At 50.1% G+C, this 21,948-nt stretch overlaps 1 protein-coding gene across 1 annotated transcript in view; it reads left to right on the forward strand.

Moving 5' to 3' along the window:
• The window catches only part of LOC117369962 (nardilysin-like), a 31,520-nt gene that overhangs the window by 8,603 nt on the left and 969 nt on the right, over positions 1-21,948 (forward strand). The window contains exons 4-28 of the mRNA XM_055221222.1: positions 86-239; positions 309-382; positions 589-684; positions 763-885; positions 1,695-1,752; positions 2,195-2,268; positions 4,265-4,334; positions 4,700-4,777; positions 4,843-4,963; positions 5,353-5,411; positions 6,918-6,972; positions 7,885-7,989; positions 8,565-8,688; positions 8,775-8,861; positions 10,094-10,213; positions 10,540-10,591; positions 12,203-12,353; positions 14,748-14,875; positions 16,643-16,805; positions 17,544-17,575; positions 18,687-18,825; positions 18,932-18,979; positions 20,274-20,326; positions 20,796-20,879; positions 21,146-21,353. Coding sequence (XP_055077197.1) covers positions 86-239; positions 309-382; positions 589-684; positions 763-885; positions 1,695-1,752; positions 2,195-2,268; positions 4,265-4,334; positions 4,700-4,777; positions 4,843-4,963; positions 5,353-5,411; positions 6,918-6,972; positions 7,885-7,989; positions 8,565-8,688; positions 8,775-8,861; positions 10,094-10,213; positions 10,540-10,591; positions 12,203-12,353; positions 14,748-14,875; positions 16,643-16,805; positions 17,544-17,575; positions 18,687-18,825; positions 18,932-18,979; positions 20,274-20,326; positions 20,796-20,879; positions 21,146-21,353 — 2,456 coding nt within the window. The remainder of the gene's footprint in view (positions 1-85; positions 240-308; positions 383-588; positions 685-762; positions 886-1,694; positions 1,753-2,194; positions 2,269-4,264; positions 4,335-4,699; positions 4,778-4,842; positions 4,964-5,352; positions 5,412-6,917; positions 6,973-7,884; positions 7,990-8,564; positions 8,689-8,774; positions 8,862-10,093; positions 10,214-10,539; positions 10,592-12,202; positions 12,354-14,747; positions 14,876-16,642; positions 16,806-17,543; positions 17,576-18,686; positions 18,826-18,931; positions 18,980-20,273; positions 20,327-20,795; positions 20,880-21,145; positions 21,354-21,948) is intronic.

Genomic DNA, 21,948 nt, shown 5'->3' on the forward strand with positions numbered 1-21,948 from the left:
AACTTGTATATCTGTGTGCGTGCGTGTGTGTGTGTATGTGTATATGTGTGTGTGCGGGGGTGTGTGTGTGTGTGTGTGTTTACAGTGGTGTTTATGGGCAGTGAGAAGTTCCCAGAGGAAAATGGCTTTGACTCTTTTCTGAAGGAGCACGGAGGAAGTGACAACGCCTCCACCGACTGTGAGCGATCTGTGTTCTACTTCGACGTGGAGAGAAGATACTTCAGAGAGGCTCTGGACAGGTACTGGACCAGGACTAAACCCGGTCTAAACCCGGTCTAAACCCGGTCTAAACCCGGTCTTGTCCGTAGATGGGCTCAGTTCTTCATCTGTCCTCTGATGGTTGAAGACGCGGTGGAGCGAGAGGTGGAGGCTGTGGACAGTGGTCAGTGCTGGTTTTTTTTTACACATATTTTACTCTTTACACTGGAGAGTGTTTTGCTCAAAGGCACAGCAGCATGTGAACCCCCAGCTGTTGGGACTTTAGGCATATGGCCCAGATCATACGTCCAAAACACAGAGAACCATGTCAGACATTTGTGGGTTTCATTTTGAGGACTTTTTCCTTTCTGAAGTTTTATTTGTGTGCAGAGTTCCAGATGGCCCGGCCCTCCGACTCCCAACGCAAAGAGATGCTGTTTGGAAGCATCGCCAAACCAGGTCACCCCATGGGCAAGTTCCTCTGGGGTAAGAACCAGGACTAGACCAGGACTAGACCAGGACTGAACCAGGTCTGAACCAGGTCTTCTCTTGTTTGTGTTTCAGGAAACGCTCAAACTCTGAAGCAGGAGCCTAGAGACAAAGGCATCAACACATATGAGCACCTCCGACAGTTCTGGACCAGATACTACACAGCACAGTACATGACCCTGGCAGTCCAGTCCAGAGGTAAGACCAGGACTAGACCAGGACCAGAACCAGGACTAGACCAGGACCAGAACCAGGACTAAAGCAGGACCAAAACCAGGACTAGACCAGGACCAAAACCAGGACTAAAGCAGGACAAAACCAGGACTAAACCAGCGCAAAACCAGGACTAAACCAGGACCAGAACCAGGACTAGACCAGGACCAGAACCAGGACTAGACCAGGACTAAACCAGGACTAGACCAGGACCAAAACCAGGACTAGACCAGGACCAAAACCAGGACTAGACCAGGACCAAAACCAGGACTAAACCAGGACCAAAACCAGGACTAGACCAGGACCAAAACCAGGACTAAAGCAGGACAAAACCAGGACTAAACCAGCGCAAAACCAGGACTAAACCAGGACTAAAGCAGGACTAAACCAGGACCGAAACCAGGACTAGACCAGGACCAAAACCAGGACTAGACCAGGACCAGAACCAGGACTAGACCAGGACCAAAACCAGGACTAAACCAGGACCAAAACCAGGACTAGACCAGGACCAAAACCAGGACTAAAGCAGGACAAAACCAGGACTAAACCAGGACCAAAACCAGGACTAGACCAGGACCAAAACCAGGACTAAAGCAGGACCAAAACCAGGACTAGACCAGGACCAGAACCAGGACTAGACCAGGACCAGAACCAGGACTAGACCAGGACCAAAACCAGGACTAGACCAGGACCAAAACCAGGACTAAACCAGGACTAAAGCAGGACTAAACCAGGACCGAAACCAGGACTAAACCAGGACTAAACCAGGACTAACCCGGACTTGTCTTTTGCAGAGTGTCTGGACACTTTGGAGCAGTGGGTTCGAGAGATTTTCAGTCTCATCCCAAACAAGTGAGTCTCCTGTGTCTTTACAGACTCTGCACTGTGTTTTGTTTCATTCACATGTTTGAGTCACTTTATTATTCGTCTGTAACATCTACAAAGATCAAAATGTGACGTTCCACCTTGTGATGTCATCAAGTGGTAGTTTCAATTTAACATCTTATTTGAGCCTCAATAAAACTGATTTACTCCACATCTCACTCAAATAAACACATTTTAATTTTACGTTCAGTTCATAAAGTCAGTGATGTGTGATGCACTGAGGAGTGGAGCAGTTTGAACCAGGCTAAAACATTAGCTGTAGATTTAAAGTTCAAATGATTCTAGTGAAGGTGTGAGGACTTTAAAAACACGGTGTGATATGAGCCTTTATCACGAGACTGAGACCTCTGAGGGTTCACTCTGTGTCGACATGTTTGTGCTGAAGTACATGTGTGTGTTTGTGCGTCAGTGGTGAACCAGCCGAGGATTTCTCTCACCTCCAGGAGCCGTTTGACACTCCAGACTTCAACAAACTCTACAGAGGTCAGTCCTGGTTTAGTCCTGGTTTAGTCCTGGTTTAGTCCTGGTTTAGTCCTGGTTTAGTCCTGGTTTAGACCTGGTTTAGTCCTGGTTTAGTCCTGGTTTAGTCCTGGTTTAGTCCTGGTTTAGACCTGGTTTAGTCCAGGTTTAGTCCTGGTTTAGTCCTGCTTTAGTCCTGCTTTAGTCCTGGTTTAGTCCTGTTTTAGTCCTGCTTTAGTCCTGCTTTAGTCCTGCTTTAGTCCTGGTCTAGTCCTGGTTTAGTCCTAGTTTAGTCCTGTTTTAGTCCTGCTTTAGTCCTGCTTTAGTCCTGGTTTAGTCCTGGTTTAGTCCTGCTTTAGTCCTGCTTTAGTCCTGGTTTAGTCCTGGTTTAGTCCTGGTTTAATCCTGGTTTAGTCCTGGTTTAGTCCTGGTTAAGTCCTGGTTTAGTCCTGCTTTAGTCCTGGTTTAGTCCTGCTTTAGTCCTGGTCTAGTCCTGGTTTAGTCCTAGTTTAGTCCTGTTTTAGTCCTGCTTTAGTCCTGCTTTAGTCCTGGTTTAGTCCTGGTTTAGTCCTGCTTTAGTCCTGCTTTAGTCCTGGTTTAGTCCTGGTTTAGTCCTGGTTTAATCCTGGTTTAGTCCTGGTTTAGTCCTGGTTTAGTCCTGCTTTAGTCCTGGTTTAGTCCTGGTTTAGTCCTGGTTTAGTCCTGCTTTAGTCCTGGTTTAGTCCTGCTTTAGTCCTGGTTCAGTCCTGGTTCAGTCCTGGTTTAGTCCTGGTTTAGTCCTGGTTTAGACCTGGTTTAGTCCTGCTTTAGTCCTGGTTTAGTCCTGCTTTAGTCCTGGTTTAGTCCTGCTTTAGTCCTGGTTTAGTCCTGGTTTAGTCCTGGTTTAATCCTGGTTTAGTCCTGGTTTAGTCCTGGTTAAGTCCTGGTTTAGTCCTGCTTTAGTCCTGGTTTAGTCCTGCTTTAGTCCTGGTCTAGTCCTGGTTTAGTCCTAGTTTAGTCCTGTTTTAGTCCTGCTTTAGTCCTGCTTTAGTCCTGGTTTAGTCCTGGTTTAGTCCTGCTTTAGTCCTGCTTTAGTCCTGGTTTAGTCCTGGTTTAGTCCTGGTTTAATCCTGGTTTAGTCCTGGTTTAGTCCTGGTTTAGTCCTGCTTTAGTCCTGGTTTAGTCCTGGTTTAGTCCTGGTTTAGTCCTGCTTTAGTCCTGGTTTAGTCCTGCTTTAGTCCTGGTTCAGTCCTGGTTCAGTCCTGGTTTAGTCCTGGTTTAGTCCTGGTTTAGACCTGGTTTAGTCCTGCTTTAGTCCTGGTTTAGTCCTGCTTTAGTCCTGGTTTAGTCCTGCTTTAGTCCTGGTTTAGTCCTGGTTTAGTCCTGGTTCAGTCCTGATTTAGTCCTGATTTAGTCCTGGTTTAGTCCTGGACAAAAGTTTGAGCTGCACAAAAAGTTGTCACTGAGCTAAGGCTGTAGAGGTCACAGGGGGCTGTAGAGGTCACAGAGGGCTGTAGAGGTCACAGAGGGCTGTAGAGGTCACAGAGGGCTGTAGAGGTCACAGAGGGCTGTAGAGGTCACAGGGGGCTGTAGAGGTCACAGGGGGCTGTAGAGGTCACAGAGGGCTGTAGAGGTCACAGGGGGCTGTAGAGGTCACAGAGGGCTGTAGAGGTCACAGAGGGCTGTAGAGGTCACAGGGGGCTGTAGAGGTCACAGGGGGCTGTAGAGGTCACAGAGGGCTGTAGAGGTCACAGGGGGCTGTAGAGGTCACAGGGGGCTGTAGAGGTCACAGAGGGCTGTAGAGGTCACAGGGGGCTGTAGAGGTCACAGGGGGCTGTAGAGGTCACAGAGGGCTGTAGAGGTCACAGGGGGCTGTAGAGGTCACAGGGGGCTGTAGAGGTCACAGGGGGCTGTAGAGGTCACAGAGGGCTGTAGAGGTCACAGGGGGCTGTAGAGGTCACAGGGGGCTGTAGAGGTCACAGGGGGCTGTGTTATAACCTTCTCTCTCTGTGAGTCACATCTGAATGTTTGTGTTTTTCAGTGGTTCCAGTGAAGAAAGTTCACGCTCTGACCATCAGCTGGGCCCTGCCTCCTCAGGCTCAGCACTACAGGTGTGTCCCTGTCAGGGAGGGCATCTGACACACAGGGAGGGCATCTGACACACAGGGAGGGCATCTGACACACAGGGAGGGCATCTGACACACGGGGAGGGCATCTGACACAGGGACATTTCAGAACATGTTTGCAGAGGCCTAAACTCCAGGGACCTCTGTCCTTTGTGGATAGATCCAGGTCCTGTAGTTGTGTAAAGTGCAGCCTGAAGAGTCAGGGCCTGGGGACAGATCCACATTCAGTGTTTGGATATGGAAAACATCAGAGGACATGAAATGTTCACCCTCTCACTCTCTCACCCTCTCACCCTCTCACTCTCTCACCTCCATGTATAATCCTCCTGTTCACTCTCTCACCTTTTTAGAGTGAAGCCGCTGTTCTACATCTCATGGCTGATCGAACATGAAGGGGCCGGCAGCATCCTCAGTCTGCTGCGCAAGAAGTGAGTCTGGTCCCGGTCTAGTCCCGGTCTAGTCCCGGTCTAGTCCTGGTTTATCCGTGTTTCAGGTGCTGGGCTTTGGCTCTTTTTGCGGGAAACAATGAATCTGGTTTTGAGCAGAACTCGACCTTCTCCGTCTTTTCTGTGTCCATCACTCTGACAGAGCAGGGACACGCCCACTTCTACCAGGTACACGCCCACTTCCACCAGGGACACGCCCACTTCTACCATGTACACGCCCACTTCTACCAGGTACACGCCCACTTCCACCAGGTACACGCCCACTTCCACCACATTCTGAAGTGCAATAGGAAATTACAGACGATAAACGACACAAAAAACCTAAATCAGAAACATCCTCAAACGATTATAAATGCACCATACTGTTATAAAACTGGAGCTGCTTTAAATAAACATCAGAATGAAGCTGTTGAGTAGTTTTCATCTTTAAAACAAACAAACAAATCACATCAGTGAACAAAAACCCTGACCTACAAAAGTGACACTTCCGTCTGTGAGCGACTGGACGATATTCCGTCGATTAAAGTGACCGGCCTAATACCTCATGTCTCCTGTAGGTGGCACATGTGCTGTTCCAGTATCTGAAGATGCTGCAGACTCTGGGGCCACAACAAAGGTCAGGTCCTCCCCTTTAAATATGCAACCTTTAAATCCTCCCCTTTAACTATAGAACCTTTAAATCCTCCCCTTTAATTACAGAAGTTTTAAATCCTCCCCTTTAACTACAGAACCTTTAAATCCTCCCCTTTAACTATAGAACCTTTAAATCCTCCCCTTTAATTACAGAAGTTTTAAATCCTCCCCTTTAACTATAGAACCTTTAAATCCTCCCCTTTAAATATAGAACCTTTAAATCTTCCCCTTTAACTACAGAACCTTTAAATCCTCCCCTTTAACTATAGAACCTTTAAATCCTCCCCTTTAACTATAGAACCTTTAAATCCTCCCCTTTAACTATAGAACCTTTAAATCCTCCCCTTTAACTATAGAACCTTTAAATCCTCCCCTTTAACTACAGAACCTTTAAATCCTCCCCTTTAATTACAGAAGTTTTAAATCCTCCCCTTTAACTGTAGAACCTTTAAATCCTCCCCTTTAACTATAGAACCTTTAAATCCTCCCCTTTAACTATAGAACCTTTAAATCCTCCCCTTTAATTACAGAAGTTTTAAATCCTTCCCTTTAACTATAGAACCTTTAAATCCTCCCCTTTAATTACAGAACCTTTAAATCCTCCCCTTTAATTACAGAAGTTTTAAATCCTCCCCTTTTACCTACAGAACCTTTAAATCCTCCCCTTTAACTATAGAACCTTTAAATCCTCCCCTTTAACTATAGAACCTTTAAATCCTCCCCTTTAATTACAGAAGTTTTAAATCCTTCCCTTTAACTATAGAACCTTTAAATCCTCCCCTTTAATTACAGAACCTTTAAATCCTCCCCTTTAATTACAGAAGTTTTAAATCCTCCCCTTTTACCTACAGAACCTTTAAATCCTCCCCTTTAACTATAGAACCTTTAAATCCTCCCCTTTAATTACAGAAGTTTTTAAATCCTCCCCTTTAACTATAGAACCTTTAAATCCTCCCCTTTAACTACAGAACCTTTAAATCCTCCCCTTTAACTATAGAACCTTTAAATCCTCCCCTTTAACTATAGAACCTTTAAATCCTCCCCTTTAACTATAGAACCTTTAAATCCTCCCCTTTAACTATAGAACCTTTAAATCCTCCCCTTTAACTATAGAACCTTTAAATCCTCCCCTTTAACTATAGAACCTTTAAATCCTCCCGTTTAATTACAGAAGTTTTAAATCCTCCCCTTTAACTATTGAACCTTTAAATCCTCCCCTTTAACCACAGCACATCACAGATGTTTTTATTGCTGTGACAAACATTAAAACTTGTGTCTTTACTGTGAGCGGGCTCGCATCTCCACAAACCTGACTCTTATTTGGCCTGGAGGAGGTCCTCCTCCTGCTTGTTTCCATGGCGATGTTCCATTGTCTTCCACAGTATGGCATAAATCAGCTCTGTCTCCCTGGAGAATGTTCCGACGTGTGGCTTTATCTTTCTGTTCGCTCTCAGACTCTCAGCTCCTCGGTGCTTTTGTGTTTTTACAGGATTTATGAAGAAATCCAGAAGATCCAGGACAATGAGTTCCAGTTTCAGGAGCAGGTACCAGAGTGTCGATACTCTGCAGTGACATCATACTAGGGAGGTTCTACATGTGTGTCTATGGTGGAATGTTCAGCAGTTACCACAAAGACACAGTGCACATATGAGCAAACACTGAAACATAGAAAAGTGATTTAAAGAGCTCGTGTTCACCCTGAGGTCAGTCTGAGCTCGTGGTCCTGTTCAGTTTGATTTTACACAAAAAGGTGAGACTCACTGTGAAACTGTTGGCTAATGCTAATGCTAATGCTAATGCTAAACTGTGTCTGTAATGTTTGAGAGAGACTTGTTGAACAGCACAAGTCAGATTAAAACAAAGCTCAGATTAAAGTCTAACAGAGACAATGCAGTGCCTACAGTTAGCATCACACCCCCCGGGAATGTTGATGACATCATCTGCACAGTGTCACATCCTCTCCCGTGACAGAGATAAACCTTTGGGGTGTTCTCTGTGCTGTGTGTGTTTAACGAGAGCGACCTCGAGGACAGGAGGCTCCTGATTGGCCCGTTATTAAAGTTTATATCTGGATTTAAGGACAAAACCAGGAAGAGCAAAACAAACGTTTAACACCAACATGAGGAGTCCAAAACCACGTAGAGCGAATTAAAACATTTAACACCAACATGAGTCTGACAGCAGCAGGTTCAGAGAGAGGAGACACTTATTCAGCACAAAGTGAACGAGTCGATGGAGCCGAAGTGCAGCCACGATCTGCTCCTGTGTGGAACAGCAGGAAGATTAGACATGTCCATTTATATACATTTATATACATTTATATACATTTATATACATATATACATTTATATACATATATATACATTTATATACATTTATATACACATATGTACATTTATATACACATATATATACACATATATACATTCTGACCTGAACCTTTCGGCTGTTCGCAGATGAGCCCAGTGGACTTTGTGGCGTCCGTCTGTGAGAACATGCAGCTGTTCTCTAAAGAACACTTTCTGACCGGAGACACTCTGCTGTTTGAGTACAAGCCCCAGGTAAACACATATGTCCAGTCTGTCCCAGGGGTGGACGGACTGACACACGGCCACAGGGGGTCTGACAGAGGGGCGGGGCCAGGATATATTAATAATTTATTAAATTCAGTTAAATAAACATTCACAAAAACTCACATAACATTCAGTTTTATCAAATGTGTAAAGATCAGCAGAATGTTTGTGGTCACATCAGGCACAGCCTCGAGCTGCAGGGACAAAATGTTCTGTCGTCTGCTCCGTATTAAACACTCGACGCTCACAATCCACTTTTCTTTTCTTTGATAAGGTCATTTTTGCAGAAGGGCTGATAAGAGAATAAGAGTAACACACACGAACAAGGCTGATGTAGCTGAAGTGCGCCCTCTTTTGGGGAAACGCTGGAATTACAGCGGACAGGTAAATTGAAGGTTTACCCTCACCTACTTTAACACAGGGTAACATGGTATAACTCCTGACCCTCAGATCTGGAGCAGGGTCCAGCTGGACTCTCCTGACCCACAGTGGAGGATGGGTCAAATGCAGAGGACCCATTTGTGATATTGTTTTGAAGTACAGTAATGTTATTGTGTTTGCAGGTGATCGGAGACGCCCTCGCTCTCCTCACTCCTCTCAGGGCCAACGTCATGCTCCTGTCCCCAGAGAACCAGGGCCAGTGTGACCTCACCGAGAAGTGGTTTGGGACCAGCTACGGGGTCAAAGGTCAGCGCACACACACACACACACACACACTCACAGCTACGGTTTAACTTTACACAGAACAGTAAAGACGAGATGTTTGTGCTCAGATGTTCCTCAGAAGTGGAGAGATCTTTGGTCCACAGACTTTGAGCTGAACCCAGATCTGCACCTGCCTGCTCCGAACCGCTTCATCAGTGAGAAACACACACTCACACACACCCCCACACACCCCTACACACACACACACTCGCACACACACTCAAACAGAACTAACCCATTCACTGCGTTTACCGACACACAGAACTCCAGCTACTTCAAATAGTCTTTGGCCTTAAACCTGTCAGACCGTTGTCCCAGTTACAGCAGGTCAAAGGTCAAAGAACCAAATAGAGCTACGGCCAAACACGTGTCTACTTTGCTTCCTGTCTGTTTCTTACCTCGTGCAGTTGAACGCCTCTCGTAGTCTGCGCCTAATGAGTCAATGAGTCTCTGAGTATCGGCTTGTCCAGATGTTTTATTGGGATCTTTGAGATTTGATTCACGGCTCCTCAGTTGTAGTTCCCGGGTTTACTGCATTTTGATCATCAGTTTAAATCGGACTAGGGCAGTTTTCCGGTTTTCCTGGTCTGTGTCTAAACAAAATTAAAGCTCCTATGTTACACAAAATGGACTCTTGTAACTTTAAATCATGTTCTGATGCTGTTTCCTCCTCAAAAACAGACCTGGAGTTGTGTTTTGTTTCATTCACATGTTTGAGTCACTTTATTATTCGTCTGTTACATCTACAAAGATCAAAACACTCTGTTCCACCTTGTGATGTCATCAAGTGGTAGTTTTCAAGTGAACTCCTCCTTTTACCTTTAGTTCAGTCGAGATAAGAGACAACTCCAGGACTGAAATGATCCAGATGATTCTAGTGAAGGTGGAGTTTAAAAACACAGTGGAGCACTTCCTGTATCACCACATGATGACATCACAAGGTGGAACGGAGTGTTTTCAGTTTGAGAGAAGAACTCAGCCTAAATCTGCAGGTTTGTGTGTTAAACATGTGAGAATGAAACAAAACACAACTCCAGGTCTGTGTGTGACGAGGAAACGACATTAGGACAGATCAGAGTGTGTGTCCTCTGACCTGTGTGTCCTCTGACCTATGTGACCTCTGACCTGTGTGTCCTGTGACCTCTGACCCGTGTGTCCTCTGACCTGTGTGACCTCTGACCTGTGTGACCTCTGACCTGTGTGTCCTGTGACCTCTGACCCGTGTGTCCTCTGACCTGTGTGACCTCTGACCTGTGTGTCCTGTGACCTCTGACCCGTGTGTCCTCTGACCTGTGTGACCTCTGACCTGTGTGTCCTGTGACCTGTGTGTCCTCTGACCTGTGTGACCTCTGACCTGTGTGACCTCTGACCTGTGTGTCCTGTGCAGCCTCTGACTTCAGCCTGAGAGCCGCAGACTGCCCACACTCTGCCCTCCCCGTATGCGTCGAGAGCAGCCAGAGGGGGGCGCTGTGGTACAAGAAGGACAACACCTTCAACATCCCCAAAGGTCAGGGGTCGTCTATAGACCCTTTCAAAATAAAACACACACAGAGAGCTCTTTAGGCCTTCAGAATAAAAGCATTCTACATATAACTCAAAATAACATGTAAGTCACATGTTGATGTGTTTGTTCCGTGTGTTTGTTCTGTTTTTTCCGTGTGTTTGTTCTGTGTGTTTGTTCTGTTTTTTCCGTGTGTTTGTTCCGTGTGTTTGTTCTGTGTGTTTGTTCTGTTTGTTCCATGTGTTTGTTCCGTGTGTTTGTTCCGTGTGTTTGTTCTGTTTGTTCCATGTGTTTGTTCCGTGTGTCTGTTCCGTGTGTTCCGTGTGTTTCAGCTCACATTCGGTTCCACCTGATCACGCCCATCATCCAGAGGAGCCCAGAGAAGTGAGTTTAACCCTCAGACTGTTGTTGTGTCTCTGAGCCAAACACTTCACACATAAACAACCCTCCAGCTCAGTACTCCTGCCCAGCATCCTGTTTAAAGAGACACATTTACTCTGTGTGCTTCCTCTGCATCCCGTGTTCTTCCTCTGCGTCCCGTGTTCTTCCTGTCTGTCCCGCGTTCTTCCTCTGCGTCCCGTGTTCTTCCTCTGCGTCCCGTGTTCTTCCTCTGCGTCCCGTGTTCTTTCTCTGCGTCCCGTGTTCTTTCTCTGCGTCCCGTGTTCTTCCTCTCTGTCCCGTGTTCTTCCTCTCTGTCCCGTGTTCTTCCTCTGCGTCCTGTGTTCTTCCCCTGCGTCCTGTGTGCTTCCCCTGCGTCCTGTGTGCTTCCTCTGCGTCCTGTGTGCTTCCTCTGCGTCCCGTGTTCTTTCTCTGCATCCCGTGTTCTTCCTCTCTGTCCTGTGTTCTTCCTCTGCGTCCCGTGTTCTTCCTCTGCGTCCCGTATTCTTCCTCTCTGTCCCGTGTTCTTCCTCTGCGTCCCGTGTTCTTCCTGTCTGTCCCGCGTTCTTCCTCTGCGTCCCGTGTTCTTCCTCTGCGTCCCGTGTTCTTCCTCTGCGTCCCGTGTTCTTCCTCTGCGTCCCGTGTTCTTTCTCTGCGTCCCGTGTTCTTCCTCTGCGTCCCGTGTTCTTTCTCTGCGTCCCGTGTTCTTCCTCTCTGTCCCGTGTTCTTCCTCTCTGTCCCGTGTTCTTCCTCTGCGTCCTGTGTTCTTCCTCTGCGTCCTGTGTTCTTCCTCTGCGTCCCGTGTTCTTCCTCTGCGTCCCGTGTTCTTCCTCTGCGTCCCGTGTTCTTTCTCTGCGTCCCGTGTTCTTCCTCTCTGTCCCGTGTTCTTCCCCTGCGTCCTGTGTGCTTCCCCTGCGTCCTGTGTGCTTCCTCTGCGTCCTGTGTGCTTCCTCTGCGTCCCGTGTGCTTCCTCTGCGTCCCGTGTTCTTCCTCTGCGTCCCGTGTTCTTCCTCTGCGTCCCGTGTTCTTTCTCTGCGTCCCGTGTTCTTCCTCTCTGTCCCGTGTTCTTCCCCTGCGTCCTGTGTGCTTCCCCTGCGTCCTGTGTGCTTCCTCTGCGTCCTGTGTCCTTCCTCTGTGCTGTTGGACCTCAGACCTCAGATCTGTGGTGTGGTTGCAGCCTGGTGCTGTTGGACCTCAGATCTGTGGTGTGGTTGCAGCCTGGTGCTCTTGGACCTCAGATCTGTGGTGTGGTTGCAGCCTGGTGCTGTTGGACCTCAGATCTGTGGTGTGGTTGCAGCCTGGTGCTCTTGGACCTCAGATCTGTGGTGTGGTTGCAGCCTGGTGCTGTTGGACCTCAGATCTGTGGTGTGGTTGCAGCCTGGTGCTGTTGGACCTCAGATCTGTGGTGTGGTTGCAGCCTGGTGCTGTTGGACCTCAGATCTGTGGTGTGGTTGCAGCCTGGTGCTGTTGGACCTCAGATCTGTGGTGTGGTTGCAGCCTGGTGCTGTTGGACCTCAGATCTGTGGTGTGGTTGCAGCCTGGTGCTCTTGGACCTCAGATCTGTGGTGTGGTTGCAGCCTGGTGCTGTTGGACCTCAGATCTGTGGTGTGGTTGCAGCCTGGTGCTCTTGGACCTCCTGGTGAACATCCTGGCCCATAATCTGTCGGAGTCGGCGTACGAGGCCCGAGTGGCTCTACTTTCTTACAAAGTGGTGGCGTCAGAACACGGGATGGTGATCCAGCTCGAGGGATTCAACCACAAACTGCCCGTGAGTACACATCCGCCACAGGAAGTAGATCCAGTGTGCTGTGCGTCTAGTCCTGGTCTAGTCCTGGTCTAGTCCTGGTCCTGGTCTAGTCCTGGTCTGGTCCTGGTCTGGTCCTGGTCTAGTCCTGGTCCTGGTCTAGTCCTGGTCTAGTCCTGGTCCTGGTCTAGTCCTGGTCTGGTCCTGGTCTGGTCCTGGTCTAGTCCTGGTCCTGGTCTAGTCCTGGTCCTGGTCTAGTCCTGGTCCTGGTCCTGGTCTAGTCCTGGTCCTGGTCTAGTCCTGGTCCTGGTCCTGGTCCTGGTCTAGTCCTGGTCTAGTCCTGGTCCTGGTCTAGTCCTGGTCTGGTCTAGTCCTGGTCTAGTCCTGGTCTAGTCCTGGTCTAGTCCTGGTCTAGTCCTGGTCCTGGTCTAGTCCTGGTCTAGTCCTGGTCCTGGTCTAGTCCTGGTCTGGTCTAGTCCTGGTCTAGTCCTGGTCTGGTCCTGGTCTGGTCCTGGTCTAGTCCTGGTCCTGGTCTAGTCCTGGTCTAGTCCTGGTCCTGGTCTAGTCCTGGTCTGGTCTAGTCCTGGTCTAGTCCTGGTCTGGTCCTGGTCTGGTCCTGGTCTAGTCCTGGTCCTGGTCTAGTCCTGGTCTAGTCCTGGTCCTGGTCTAGTCCTGGTCTGGTCCTGGTCTGGTCCTGGTCTAGTCCTGGTCCTGGTCTAGTCCTGGTCCTGGTCTAGTCCTGGTCCTGGTCCTGGTCTAGTCCTGGTCCTGGTCTAGTCCTGGTCCTGGTCCTGGTCTAGTCCTGGTCTAGTCCTGGTCCTGGTCTAGTCCTGGTCTAGTCCTGGTCCTGGTCTAGTCCTGGTCCTGGTCCTGGTCTAGTCCTGGTCCTGGTCTAGTCCTGGTCCTGGTCCTGGTCTAGTCCTGGTCTAGTCCTGGTCTAGTCCTGGTCTAGTCCTGGTCTAGTCCTGGTCCTGGTCTAGTCCTGGTCTAGTCCTGGTCCTGGTCTAGTCCTGGTCTGGTCCTGGTCTGGTCCTGGTCTAGTCCTGGTCCTGGTCTAGTCCTGGTCTAGTCCTGGTCCTGGTCTAGTCCTGGTCTGGTCCTGGTCTGGTCCTGGTCTAGTCCTGGTCCTGGTCTAGTCCTGGTCCTGGTCTAGTCCTGGTCCTGGTCTAGTCCTGGTCCTGGTCCTGGTCCTGGTCTAGTCCTGGTCTAGTCCTGGTCCTGGTCTAGTCCTGGTCTGGTCTAGTCCTGGTCTAGTCCTGGTCTAGTCCTGGTCTAGTCCTGGTCTAGTCCTGGTCCTGGTCTAGTCCTGGTCTAGTCCTGGTCCTGGTCTAGTCCTGGTCTGGTCTAGTCCTGGTCTAGTCCTGGTCTGGTCCTGGTCTGGTCCTGGTCTAGTCCTGGTCCTGGTCTAGTCCTGGTCTGGTCCTGGTCTGGTCCTGGTCTAGTCCTGGTCCTGGTCTAGTCCTGGTCTAGTCCTGGTCCTGGTCTAGTCCTGGTCTGGTCCTGGTCTGGTCCTGGTCTAGTCCTGGTCCTGGTCTAGTCCTGGTCCTGGTCTAGTCCTGGTCCTGGTCCTGGTCTAGTCCTGGTCCTGGTCTAGTCCTGGTCCTGGTCCTGGTCTAGTCCTGGTCTAGTCCTGGTCCTGGTCTAGTCCTGGTCTAGTCCTGGTCCTGGTCCTGGTCTAGTCCTGGTCCTGGTCTAGTCCTGGTCCTGGTCCTGGTCTAGTCCTGGTCTAGTCCTGGTCTAGTCCTGGTCTAGTCCTGGTCCTGGTCTAGTCCTGGTCTAGTCCTGGTCCTGGTCTAGTCCTGGTCTGGTCTAGTCCTGGTCTAGTCCTGGTCTGGTCCTGGTCTGGTCCTGGTCTAGTCCTGGTCCTGGTCTAGTCCTGGTCTAGTCCTGGTCCTGGTCTAGTCCTGGTCTGGTCCTGGTCTGGTCCTGGTCTAGTCCTGGTCCTGGTCTAGTCCTGGTCCTGGTCTAGTCCTGGTCCTGGTCCTGGTCTAGTCCTGGTCCTGGTCTAGTCCTGGTCCTGGTCCTGGTCTAGTCCTGGTCTAGTCCTGGTCCTGGTCTAGTCCTGGTCTGGTCTAGTCCTGGTCTAGTCCTGGTCTAGTCCTGGTCTAGTCCTGGTCTAGTCCTGGTCCTGGTCTAGTCCTGGTCTAGTCCTGGTCCTGGTCTAGTCCTGGTCTGGTCTAGTCCTGGTCTAGTCCTGGTCTGGTCCTGGTCTGGTCCTGGTCTAGTCCTGGTCTGGTCCTGGTCTGGTCCTGGTCTAGTCCTGGTCCTGGTCTAGTCCTGGTCTAGTCCTGGTCCTGGTCTAGTCCTGGTCTGGTCCTGGTCTGGTCCTGGTCTAGTCCTGGTCCTGGTCTAGTCCTGGTCCTGGTCTAGTCCTGGTCTGGTCTAGTCCTGGTCTAGTCCTGGTCTGGTCTGTCTCAGGTTCTCTGGAGGTTGGTGGTTCATCACTTGTTGAACTTCTTCTCAGACTCTCGTGTGTTTGAGATTTTCTCAGAGCAGCTCAAAAAAGTTTATTTCAACCAACTCCTGAACCCAGAGTGGCTCAGCAGGTAGGACTCCTCTGCACCTCTGCTCCTCTGCACCTCTGACGCTCCTCTGCACCTCTGACGCTCCTCTGCACCTCTGCTCCTCTGCACCTCTGCACCTCTGCACCTCTGCTCCTCTGACCCTCCTCTGCTCCTCTGACCCTCCTCTGCACCTCTGACCCTCCTCTGCACCTCTGACCCTCCTCTGCACCTCTGACCCTCCTCTGCACCTCTGCTCCTCTGCACCTCTGCTCCTCTGCACCCCTGACCCTCTGCTCCTCTGCTCCTCTGCACCTCTGCTCCTCTGCTCCTCTGCACCCCTGACCCTCTGCACCTCTGCTCCTCTGCTCCTCTGCACCCCTGACCCTCTGCACCTCTGCTCCTCTGCACCTCTGCTCCTCTGCACCCCTGACCCTCTGCTCCTCTGCTCCTCTGCACCTCTCCTCCTCTGCTCCTCTGCTCCTCTGACCCTGTCCTCCTCTGCTCCTCTGACCCTCCTCTGCACCTCTGACCCTCCTCTGCACCTCTGACCCTCCTCTGCACCTCTGACCCTCCTCTGCACCTCTGACCCTCCTCTGCACCTCTGACCCTCCTCTGCACCTCTGCTCCTCTGCACCTCTGACGCTCCTCTGCACCTCTGACCCTCCTCTGACCCTCTGCACCTCTGCTCCTCTGCACCTCTGACCCTCCTCTGCACCTCTGACCCTCCTCTGCACCTCTGCACCTCTGCTCCTCTGCACCTCTGACCCTCCTCTGCACCTCTGACCCTCCTCTGCACCTCTGACCCTCTGCACCTCTGCTCCTCTGCACCTCTGACCCTCCTCTGCACCTCTGACCCTCCTCTGCACCTCTGCTCCTCTGCTCCTCTGACCCTCCTCTGCACCTCTGACCCTCCTCTGCACCTCTGACCCTGTCCTCCTCTCCTCCTCTGACCCTCGCCTCCTCTGCTCCTCTGACCCTGTCCTCCTCTCCTCCTCTGACCCTCTCCTCCTCTCCTCCTCTCCTCCTCTGACCCTCTCCTCCTCTGCTCCTCTCCTCCTCTGCTCCTCTGACCCTGTCCTCCTCTGCTCCTCTGACCCTCTCCTCCTCTGACCCTCTCCTCCTCTCCTCCTCTGCTCCTCTCCTCCTCTCCTCCTCTGACCCTGTCCTCCTCCTCCTCTGCTCCTCTGACCCTGTCCTCCTCCTCCTCTGCTCCTCTGACCCTGTCCTCCTCTGCTCCTCTGACCCTCTCCTCCTCTTCTCCTCTGACCCTCTCCTCCTCTGACCCTCTCCTCCTCTGCTCCTCTGCTCCTCCCCTCCTCTCCTCCTCTGCTCCTCCCCTCCTCTGACCCTCTCCTCCTCTCCTCCTCTGCTCCTCTCCTCCTCTCCTCCTCTGCTCCTCTCCTCCTCTCCTCCTCTGCTCCTCTCCTCCTCTGCTCCTCTCCTCCTCTCCTCCTCTGACCCTCTCCTCCTCTGACCCTGTCCTCCTCTGCTCCTCTGCTCCTCTCCTCCTCTGACCCTCTCCTCCTCTGCTCCTCTGACCCTGTCCTCCTCTGCTCCTCTGACCCTGTCCTCCTCTGTTCCTCTCCTCCTCTGCTCCTCTGACCCTCTCCTCCTCTGCTCCTCTGACCCTGTCCTCCTCTGCTCCTCTGACCCTGTCCTCCTCTGTTCCTCTCCTCCTCTGCTCCTCTGACCCTCTCCTCCTCTGCTCCTCTGCTCCTCCCCTCCTCTCTTCCTCTGCTCCTCTCTTCCTCTGCTCCTCTGTTCCTCTCCTCCTCTCCTCCTCTGACCCTCTCCTCCTCTGCTCCTCAGAGATGTTCGTCTGAGGATCTTGGAGCCGTCTCGTTGGTCTGTTCTTCATAAACATCAGGTTCTGGTTCAGGGTCTAAACTTGGACCGACTCCTGGACTTTGTGTCTGAGTTTAAACAGCAGCTGTACGTGGAGGGACTGGTGCAGGGGAACCTCACCTGTCAGGTAACACCTGTCACACACCTGTCAGGTAACACCTGTCACACACCTGTCAGGTAACACCTGTCACACACCTGTCACACACCTGTCACACACCTGTCACACCTGTCACACCTGTCACACACCTGTCACTCACCTGTCACACACCTGTCACTCACCTGTCACACACCTGTCACACACCTGTCACACACCTGTCACACACCTGTCACACACCTGTCACTCACCTGTCACACACCTGTCACACACCTGTCACACACCTGTCACACACCTGTCACACACCTGTCACTCACCTGTCACACCTGTCACACACCTGTCACTCACCTGTCACACCTGTCACACACCTGTCACACACCTGTCACACCTGTCACTCACCTGTCACTCACCTGTCACACCTGTCACTCACCTGTCACACCTGTCACTCACCTGTCACTCACCTGTCACACCTGTCACTCACCTGTCACACACCTGTCACACACCTGTCACACACCTGTCAGGTAACACCTGTCAGGTCACAGGCTAAAGCTAAAGCTAACACACACACGTGTCTTATGATCTACTGCCACATTCACCACATTCTCACAGAAGTGTCTTGCCCAAAAGCACAACAGCAGCACTGATCAGAGCTGAACCACAAACTCCACAAACTCCACAAACTCCACAAACACACAGGTGACTCCACAGCACGACTTCAGTAAAGTTTTATTCAGGTAACTTCTGTTTAAATTGTGCTTTTTGATCCGACAGGAGTCGAGGCGCCTGCTGCACGACTTTATAGAGTGAGTACGATTCTGTACGAGGCTCCGCCCACAAGACATACATACATAAATATACAAACACATGACACACACTGTGCACTATGACGTGACAAACCTGGTGTGATGTGCTGTAGTTTCATTAGTGCGATGCAGCTGAGTGTGATAGTGCTCTGAAGGGGGAGGGACTTAGCACGGAGAGCAAAGAGAGGAGAGACTCAGAGCGACAGAAACAATGTTAATACTTTGTTTTGGGCGAATATAACATTTTCAATAAAAAGATGGTGTTAGCAGTTAATACCCCAGAAAAGACAAATACCTCCTCTTTAATACCAAATAGAAGTAAATACCTCCTCTTCAATACCCCAGAGGAGTAAATACCTCCTCTTTAATACCCCAGAGGAGTAAATACCTCCTCTTCAATACCCCAGAGGAGTAAATACCTCCTCTTTAATACCCCAGAGGAGTAAATACCTCCTCTTTAATACCCCAGAGGAGTAAATACCTCCTCTTTAATACCCCAGAGGAGTAAATACCTCCTCTTCAATACCCCAGAGGAGTAAATACCTCCTCTTTAATACCAAATAGAAGTAAATACCTCCTCTTTAATACCCCAGAGGAGTAAATACCTCCTCTTCAATACCCCAGAGGAGTAAATACCTCCTCTTTAATACCCCAGAGGAGTAAATACCTCCTCTTTAATACCCCAGAGGAGTAAATACCTCCTCTTTAATACCCCACAGAAGTAAATACCTCCTCTTTAATACCCCAGAGGAGTAAATACCTCCTCTTCAATACCCCAGAGGAGTAAATACCTCCTCTTTAATACCCCAGAGGAGTAAATACCTCCTCTTTAATACCCCAGAGGAGTAAATACCTCCTCTTTAATACCCCAGAGGAGTAAATACCTCCTCTTTAATACCCCAGAGGAGTAAATACCTCCTCTTTAATACCCTGGAGGAGTAAATACCTCCTCTTTAATACCCCAGAGGAGTAAATACCTCCTCTTTAATACCCTGGAGGAGTAAATACCTCCTCTTTAATACCCCAGAGGAGTAAATACCTCCTCTTTAATACCCCAGAGGAGTACATACACATTTCTTGAATAACTCATCTAAATGTGTATTTTCTGCAGTGCGCTGCAGTTCCAGCCGCTGCCAGCAGAGGCCCCTGTTCAGTTCCGTGTGGTGGAGCTGCCTCAGAAACATCATGTGTGTAAAGTGAAGTCCTTCAACAGACAAGACCCGACCTCTGAGGTCACAGTGTACTACCAGGTAAACCGGGTCTGAACCGGGTCTGAACTGGGTCTGAACCAGGACTAAACCAGGACTAAACGGTCTGTGGATTGTGTCAGATGCCCTCCCTCTGTTGTGTTTTCAGTGTGGTGTGCGGTCGCTGAGGGAACACGCTCTGATGGAGCTCCTGGTGGTGAGTCTCAGTTTAACATAAAACACACAAATGAAGAGCGGGTCAAATGAAGCAAAAGACTGAAGAGTGGGTCAAATGAAGCAAAAGACTGAAGAGCGGGTCAAATGAAGCAAAAGACTGAAGAGCGGGTCAAATGAAGCAAAAGACTGAAGAGTGGGTCAAATGAAGCAAAAGACTGAAGAGCGGGTCAAATGAATCAAAAGACTGAAGAGCGGGTCAAATGAAGCAAAAGACTGAAGAGCGGGTCAAATGAAGCAAAAGACTGAAGAGCGGGTCAAATGAAGCAAAGGACATAACCTAAGCTAACCTGCTCCCACGCTCCAAACAGGACGCACTTCTTTGGCTTTGGTCTAATGAACTTTTTGTCCAGTTGACAGAATTTCCTTTTACCATAGTCTGAGTAATATATGAACAAAGTGTGATAGAAGTGTCAGTATAGTCATGTGTATTTAAAAAGCATTTGATCTGTGTCATTTGACCCAGACACATGAACATGTGAAGCTCTGTCTCCCACAGGAAACTCACTGTTCTAAGTGTAAAGTTCATTTTCTCATGTGTGTGAAACAAAAGTCACTCTGCTCTGAAATGTGTGTGGCTTTGTCCTTCTGGCATAAAATAGTCAGAGCTCAGATGATCAGGGGGTGAGACTTGGACTTAGAGGGAGAGGAGGCTCCCAGTCTGTGTCCAGGGCCCGGGCCCTGTCCCCTCCAGTCTGTGTCCAGGCCCGGGCCCTGTCCCCTCCAGTCTGTGTCCAGGCCCGGGCCCTGTCCCCTCCAGTCTGTGTCCAGGCCCGGGCCCTGTCCCGTCCAGTCTGTGTCCAGGCCCGGGCCCTGTCCCCTCCAGTCTGTGTCCAGGCCCGGGCCCTGTCCCGTCCAGTCTGTGTCCAGGCCCGGGCCCTGTCCCGTCTGTATCTGCTGTAACAAACATTTCAAAACTCACCGAGCTTTGTAAATAGATTACTTTTCATCTACAACTGTAAATTTTTTCACAACAGTAGCTAACCTGCTAGCATAGACTGTTTACATAAATGGACGTAGCATAGACCCCTCTCTCTGTCTCTGTCTTAAATGTTCGTTTTAACCCTCTACATGATCCTGTTTTTTTTATTTCTCTCTTTTTTCCTAAATCACCTTGAGCATGAGATTAGCCGCTATAACTGTTAGCGTCAGTGAGTTTGTTTTGGAGCGGAGCGCTTTGACGTCACACTCTCTCTCTCAGCGTCTGTGGGCAGAGCTAGTCTGTGGTTTAAAGAGTTTTAAAATATGGACTGAACTTGACCTCTGACCTCTCTCAGGTGAACATGGAGGAGCCGTGTTTCGACTTCCTACGCACCAAAGAAACTCTAGGGTCAGTGTAAACCGGGACTAAAGCGGGACTAAACCAGGACTGAACCAGGACTGAACCAGGACTGAACCAGGACTGAACCGGGACTGAACCGGGACTGAACTGGGACTGAACCAGGACTGAACTGGGACTGAACCAGGACTGAACCAGGACTGAACCAGGACTGAACCGGGACTGAACCGGGACTGAACTGGGACTGAACCAGGACTGAACTGGGACTGAACCAGGTCTAAACCAGGACTAAACCAGGACCAAAACAGGACTGAACCGGGACTGAACCGGGACTGAACCGGGACTGAACTGGGACTGAACCAGGTCTAAACCAGGACTAAACCGGGACTAAACCGGGTCTAAACCAGGTCTAAACCGGGTCTAAACCAGGTCTAAACCGGGTCTAAACCGGGTCTAAACCGGGTCTAAACCGGGTCTAAACCGGGTCTAAACCGGGTCTAAACCGGGTCTCTCTGTTCAGGTACCAGGTGTATCCGTCCTGCAGAAACACTTCAGGCGTCCTGGGATTTTCTGTCACTGTCAAGACTCAAGCCACAAAGTTCAGGTCTGTCCAAAAATGCTCAGATGCCCTCCCTCTGTCCTGTGTCAGATGCCCTCCCTCTCTCGTGTGTCAGATGCCCTCCCTCTCTCCTGCCTCAGATGCCCTCCCTCTCTCCTGTGTCAGATGCCCTCCCTCTCTCCTGTGTCAGATGCCCTCCCTCTCTCCTGCCTCAGATGCCCTCCCTCTCTCCTGCCTCAGATGCCCTCCCTCTCTCCTGCCTCAGATGCCCTCCCTCTCTCCTGCCTCAGATGCCCTCCCTCTCTCCACAGCTCGGAGCTGGTGGAGGCGCGGGTGCAGTCGTTCCTCTCTTCCTTCGGGGGGCGCCTCTCGTCTCTGGGCGCAGACTCGTTCAGGACACAGACGCTCGCTCTGGTGCAGCAGAAGAAGAAACAGGACAGTCATTTAGGAGAAGAAGTGGAGCGGCACTGGAGCGAAGTGATGACACAGCAGTATGTGTACGACCGAGTACACAGAGAGGTACTACTACTGCAGTACTACTACAGTACTACTATGAAGTGATGACACAGCAGTATGTGTACGACCGAGTACACAGAGAGGTACTACTACTACAGTACTACTACAGTACTACTATGAAGTGATGACACAGCAGTATGTGTACGACCGAGTACACAGAGAGGTACTACTACTACAGTACTACTACAGTACTACTATGAAGTGATGACACAGCAGTATGTGTACGACCGAGTACACAGAGAGGTACTACTACTACAGTACTACTACAGTACTACTATGAAGTGATGACACAGCAGTATGTGTACGACCGAGTACACAGAGAGGTACTACTACTACAGTACTACTACAGTACTACTATGAAGTGATGACACAGCAGTATGTGTACGACCGAGTACACAGAGAGGTACTACTACTACAGTACTACTACAGTACTACTATGAAGTGATGACACAGCAGTATGTGTACGACCGAGTACACAGAGAGGTACTACTACTACAGTACTACTACAGTACTACTATGAAGTGATGACACAGCAGTATGTGTACGACCGAGTACACAGAGAGGTACTACTGCTGTGGTACTACTGTGGTACTACTGT

The sequence above is a fragment of the Periophthalmus magnuspinnatus genome, chromosome 4, assembly GCF_009829125.3.
Source record: "Periophthalmus magnuspinnatus isolate fPerMag1 chromosome 4, fPerMag1.2.pri, whole genome shotgun sequence".
Classification (NCBI taxonomy): Eukaryota; Metazoa; Chordata; class Actinopteri; order Gobiiformes; family Gobiidae; genus Periophthalmus; species Periophthalmus magnuspinnatus.